The sequence below is a fragment of the Mandrillus leucophaeus genome, unplaced genomic scaffold, assembly GCF_000951045.1.
Source record: "Mandrillus leucophaeus isolate KB7577 unplaced genomic scaffold, Mleu.le_1.0 Scaffold1199, whole genome shotgun sequence".
NCBI classification, from domain to species: Eukaryota; Metazoa; Chordata; class Mammalia; order Primates; family Cercopithecidae; genus Mandrillus; species Mandrillus leucophaeus.
The window spans coordinates 35,741-41,861 of record NW_012100309.1 but is presented as its reverse complement, the minus strand read 5'-3'; the positions used below and the strand labels follow the sequence as shown (position 1 = coordinate 41,861).

Sequence of the window (6,121 nt, the reverse complement as noted above, 5' to 3'; positions counted from 1 at the left end):
AAGGAAGGAAGGAAGGAAGGAAGGAAAGAATATCCCAAGCATACTTGGAATGTAGCAGGTTCTCAGTAAACATTTGTTGAGTAAATGGTTAAATGAATAAATGCAATGCTTGAATGGGTGGATAAATGAAAATATTCCATTGCTGTTATCAATGTATGTGTGCTGTGTGGGATGGTGAGAAGATAACTGATTAAAATCTAGAAAGCCTGGGTTCTAGAAAACCTTTGCTGTGTTACATTGGCACTCCACTAAACCTTTTTCCCTTGGGATGGAATACATAATCTCTGAAGTGCATTTAAACTATTAAATTCCATTGAAACTCTTATTATTATTATTATTTTTACTTTGGGTTAATCAGGAAATTGGAAAAAGAAACATTTCTGTAAGCCATGAGAGATATGTTAAGAAATGTGATTGTCTAATGACAGTATTCACCTGTGAGGGCAACAGAAACATGTTTTCTCAGAAATACTTTTTATAAAAAATTTAAATTTCAATTAATAATAACTGTGTATATTTACGGGGCATCAGAATTCCTTTTAATCTTCTACATTCTGTGCCAGGTGGAGTATTAGTTCACTTCTCAATAGCCTGTTGCTTTTTCTGTAGGCTTGTTTGCTGAGTTTACCTAAAGATATTTCTTCGTGACTTTGCCATATTCACTAACTCCCTAGAAATCCTGCCCCTGCTTTCTCCCTGCCTAGAAGCCTCACTGTGACCTGCAGGCTGTTTTGCCTGAAGACTTCTGACACTATGTCAGATCACATGCTGTTCTTTGAAATAATGAGTGCAGATCCAGTGTTAAAGAGATAAGGCTCTGGAGCCAGACTGCCTGGATTCACATCTCAGCTGTGTCACTTACTTGTGTTCTGGGCCTCAATTAGCTCTTCAATAAAAAGGGGATTATAGCAGCAGCTATTGCTAATGGTAATTAAAGGGAATTAAATGTATGTTAACATAGGTAAAGGGCACCTGGTAACAATGCCTGGTTCATAGTAAGTCCTTGATAATATAAGCTGTAATCATTATTAAGGTATGTGTTTGCTATATAAATGAGACAATGCATATTTGTACTTGCATTTCTTGAAGACCTATGTAGAAAATATTTCCATGATAAGTAATTATAAGAGCTATTTCTTTATCTTTCTGCATTTGTTCATATATCCATGTTATTTATTTTTTTGTAGTGATCGAACTGTGAGAATTTGGAAGGCTCGCAATTTGCAAGATGGTCAGATCTCTGACACAGGAGATCTGGGGGAAGATACTGCCAGTAATTAAACATGAGTGAAGATAAGTTGTAAACTGAATGCTGTGATAATACTCTGTATTCTTTATGGAAAATTTCCTGCACTTATTAGGCAAAGCGTATGAATGGGATTAACTGGAAAATATATCTGAATTCAACTGCTGACTATAAATTATATTCTAATAAAATTGTGTACTATCTTGTGTGCTTAGTTTTAAGATCAACCAATAGATATATATCCTACAATTGATATATTGCTTTATTCGCACTTTTATTGTAGCTGAATTTTTGTGCCTATCTATAAAACACACCTTCAAATTATTTGAATTACAAGACATCTGCTTTTGTGACAGTCAGAAAACACACCTGGCATACAATGCAACCCACTGTTAACTCATTCATATAGTTTATTCAAGTGATTTATGTATTTAAACATATTGAAAATGTTTGTCAAATTGTGGTTTGCTTGTCAGGTATTTTTATCAGTCTGTAGAGAGTTCCCAAATTTCAAAGCTCTTTTAATGTAATGGACAAAAATAAGATATGAGAATATTATTGATGAATTTTCATAAGGTGGAATTGATCTTAATCTACTAATAGAGAAGGGTAAACAGTTTGTGTTAAATGTTGGCATTTACTTGTATTGACCAAAGTTTTGCAGCTCTACTATATTCTGTGCTCAGGACTAAAATGCTGTTAAATTGTTGGGTTTTTTTTTTTTTTTCTTTTTTTTTTGTTTTCAGTGCTGTGCATATATTCTGTGATGGGAAACGTTGTTGATGTCCTAACAGAAATATATTTTGATCTATTTTCCTATGGAGTTGTTTCTATTATCACCATTTAATTTTGTTTTTATTTAATAGTAGTATTTCCTTCCCTTTTATCTAATTTTTTTATATGCTGCTAAATATATTTTAAATACACTATGTTTGCAAACCTTGGTAGCTATGGTGAGAACTATTATCATCTGTGGTGGGAAAAGCTATGTAAATAGGTAGATTGTATAGAGAGACTATCTTGTGTTGTGCCTGTATGAATTTTTAAAAGCTGTTGATTGGATTTTGCAAAAGGATGTATAATATTTCTGTCTGCCTAGAATATTAATTTGTAAATTCTGCAAGTTTAATTTTTATGTGGATGGTATAACATTTGAAAATATTGTCTTACATGATTTTTTTCCCCTGAAAATATTTGCTTGTAAATGAAAACTTAGCTAGGGCTTAAATAAACATGTTGCTATGAAATTATTTTTACTGTATTGTTCTTTTTCCAAATTTCAAGAGAATGGCCAGTCTTTGTAAAACTTTGTTTTATCTTTGTGTGATAGAAGAAAAGGCATGTTTTTGGTTATCTGGCAATCTGTATGCATTCCTTTGTTTGCTTACTAGATGTGAAATATTCTTGAGAATTTTAAACAGTAACCTAATCTTGATGAACTGTGGAACCTCACTATTTAAAGCAATTAAGTTCAACTATGTAATTTAGGAATTTGAACATGCATGATAAAACAAAACAAAAAAAATCCTGTAAACATTAAGATAGTGGTAACCTTGTTTTCTAGAGAAGAGAAGGGGTGGCTGGTGACTAGCAGGTGTCACAACAAGTGAGTTGGGAGGGTAGGGAGAGTGCTTCTGGGGTCCTAGCAATGTTGTAATTTTTGACCTGGGTCCTAAACATAAGCATTCACTTTCTACATACATGTTAAACTGTAAGTATATTTCTCTATCGTATTTTATGTATATGTTCTAAGTTTCATAGCAAAATAATTTTTGAAAAAAGTTTTAAGGAATATATTTTCCTATAAGGACAAAACTCCTCTCCTTTGTAATTTTGCCTCCTTCCCTGAAAGAAGGTACCATGCCAAGATCTGAAAGAGACTTCAAGACTATTTTAATTTCAAGTCTCTTGCAGTGTTTCTTTTTTGCAGGACTGTTGCTCAATAATTCATTAGTTTGATCATTGACTTATTCAATGGATGTTTAGTGAGCATACACATTGCCAAGTATTGGGGGTGAAAAAATAACAAAACTGAGAGACACTTGCCCTCTGAGTAGAGTGAGATAATAAAACCAGTATTTACATAATAGCTTGGTAAGTGCTCGGATAAAGTCCAGGGTGCTTTAGCACCTATTAGAGGTATCCAAACTTCACTGCAAATCCAATGAGAGGTCCTGAGCACTGTGTTTGGTTGTGCAAAATACAAAGTTCAGTGTCTAATTCTACCTTTTAAAATGCTGGAGGCTCAGCTAGTGTGGATCTGATTTAAGAAATTCAAAAGCATATGTAAAGGAGGCAGCCTTTAAAAAATTTACATATTGAAACGTGTTAACCCCTAAAGATCCCATTCAGAAATGTTAAAATAAGTATTAAAGCAGTGAGATAGTGCCTGTAAGATTTAAAATGGATTACTCCACACTATGTATTAAATATATGTTTATTCCCCCCCCACACAGAATAGCCTTTTTTTTTTTTTTTTTTTTTTTTAGATGATATGTTTCTGGTTTTAAATTCAAATCTCTAAAAGTTAGCAAGAAATAATTACAAGATTTTGCATATTAATTCAACTCTACCTTACAGGCTCACATTTATTATTTAACTCTCAGGTGACGTGGAGTCTTTCATAAAAATTTACATTAAAATAATCAACAAGCCAACAACTTGTTTCATGCTGCTATTTGCTACTTTTCCCAAGTGTTTCCCATACCTTAACTCAAAATGGTTTCAAATTCTGTTTTCAACCTCATAATAGGTTATTTTTCTGCTTTGTTATTGGGGATTTTATTTGCCAACTACTGTGGAGGTGCTAATGGCTGGGATTTTGTATTTATATTATATATAAATATAAAATCTACAGATTGCTGTGTATGAGCATCAGTATACAAAAATAAGAGTTGTCTATCCTTTCAGTTTTTAACTATAGCAAAATGCTTAACCACTTTTAAAATATGCTGCCATTAATCTCTCCTTTTATTTTTTAATATTTTGATGAGGATAATAGTTATAATAGCCAACATTTATTGAGCATTTACTTTCCACTTTTGTTTGACTGGACATCCCCTAAAGTAGGGGAATCTAAAATGCCTTCTCCCAAGTTTGGAGATGTTTAATTGTGAATAAATAGTATGCATCCTATAATTGATGAAATATAGTACTACATATTGCGGGGGTTTCTGCCAAACAGATAAAAATAGTGACAAATGTTGTCTATATCGTATATGGTAGATAACATGATTCCAAACTACTTCTAATATGCTTTAGTGTATGTTAGATTTAGGAAAAGCAAAGACCACATTTCCCAGACTTGCTTCCAACTGTGTCCCACATTTAACCTGCCTTACACCAAACATATAAATCCAGGCAAGAGGTAGAGTGAGGAGGAACCAGTGTTTTTGCAGCACAATTTTAGAAGCTTTTTTTTTCCAGTGGCAACAGTGACAGTGTCCCAGCTGGCTAGTAGCTGTGGGTGCTGCGAGACCAGGCATAAGTAGGTCTTTTTGTTGGCACTCAGCTGAGCTGCTGGTCTTGGAGTCAACAGGGGAGAGGGGCAGTGGCTCCCTAGTTCCCCATCATCCTGACTGTGGTGGAAGCACTTATTTGATAGACTAATTCTGGGAGATAACCTAGCACTTGCTTCTCTGGTTCTAAACATTTTGTAAGCACCCATTTTCCTATGCTAAATTCCTTCCTGCTTAAACCAACTGCAGTTTTTTCTGTGTTTGCAATTGAATTGTAAAAGATCTACTATCCCTTTTTATTTGTAACCTATGTTTTAAGATATGTCTTCCATTTATTTTTTCCAGACTCTAAGTTAGTTCTCAAAAATGACCATCCTCTTTTCTCATTAATCTATGTAGTTGTTTTCACTTGGAAATCAATACTTTTCAGTCGTCTGGAGTCTTCCTATGTTAGAATAGAATCTCGTTAAGTACTATGATTCTTTATGAAAGTCATTGTCTTCACTCTTCTCTGGCAGGTCTATGTTCCAGAGCCCCCAGGAATTATTCTGCTTTGTCCTTCATCCTCCAGTTGCTCAGTTCTTCATAGGTGTGCTGTGTGGGTTTTGTTTGTTGTTTGTTTGTTTCGTTTTGTTTTTCCCCTACTTATAGTTCTGTTTACCCTGAGTGGTTGGGGCTGGCTGGTGCTAGGAGCATATAGTACTCTACTCTGATAGGTCTGCAATTTACAGCAAATTGTCAGTTCTCTATTGATGCTCCGGGAAATCCCTTCTGCTCTTTCTTGTCTCCCAATCTGTAGGTGTCAGCTTTCTCCAGTACGTGCAGCTGCCTCAGAGTTCTGCTGGGCCTGCAAGACTTCGCACACCCTCTCAGGACAGCAGGCATTCAGAGATGCCACTGTTTCTTAAAGGTATCCACAGTGCTGCTGTCTCTGACCACCCTATTAGACAGGCTCCTCGGGTTTTTGGCCCTGTTCAGTGTTTTATTCAGGAGAGTTGGAGTGCAGAGATCATAGATAACATTTTCATGCTTCCTCACTCATGGCAACCATTTAACGCCATCACTGGAAAATATGCAACAAATAAAAACTGAGTGATAAGAAACCTAATTTCAGTTAGGACTGCATTCACCTGCATGTACCAGGAACCTGATTAGGGTGTGTGTTATCCTCTGACTGGATTTTAGGCAGTTTTTATAATTAGGAGTCTCTACCAGAGGTAGGCAACTAGGGGTGTCTTCTACAAGCCTCCAGAAAGACAGGAAGTGGCTGAGAAATTTAGTAATGTAATTTTAATCTGCTTTGGCCGTTAACTGAAGGATCCTAAAACAGGGTTGGTGCAAAAGTAATTGCAGTTTTGGGACAATAAATTTTATTTTATTTTATTATTATTTTTTTAAATATTTATTTATTTTTTAT

The 6,121-nt window shown here is 34.9% G+C and overlaps 1 protein-coding gene across 1 annotated transcript in view; it reads left to right on the top strand.

Annotated features, from left to right (window-relative positions):
- Positions 1 to 2,496, top strand: part of KIF21A (kinesin family member 21A) — an 89,613-nt gene extending 87,117 nt beyond the window's left edge. The window contains exon 37 of the mRNA XM_011967607.1: positions 1,188 to 2,496. Within this exon, the coding sequence (XP_011822997.1) occupies positions 1,188 to 1,281 (94 nt within the window). The 3' untranslated portion in view covers positions 1,282 to 2,496. The remainder of the gene's footprint in view (positions 1 to 1,187) is intronic.
- Positions 2,497 to 6,121: the final 3,625 nt, after the last annotated feature.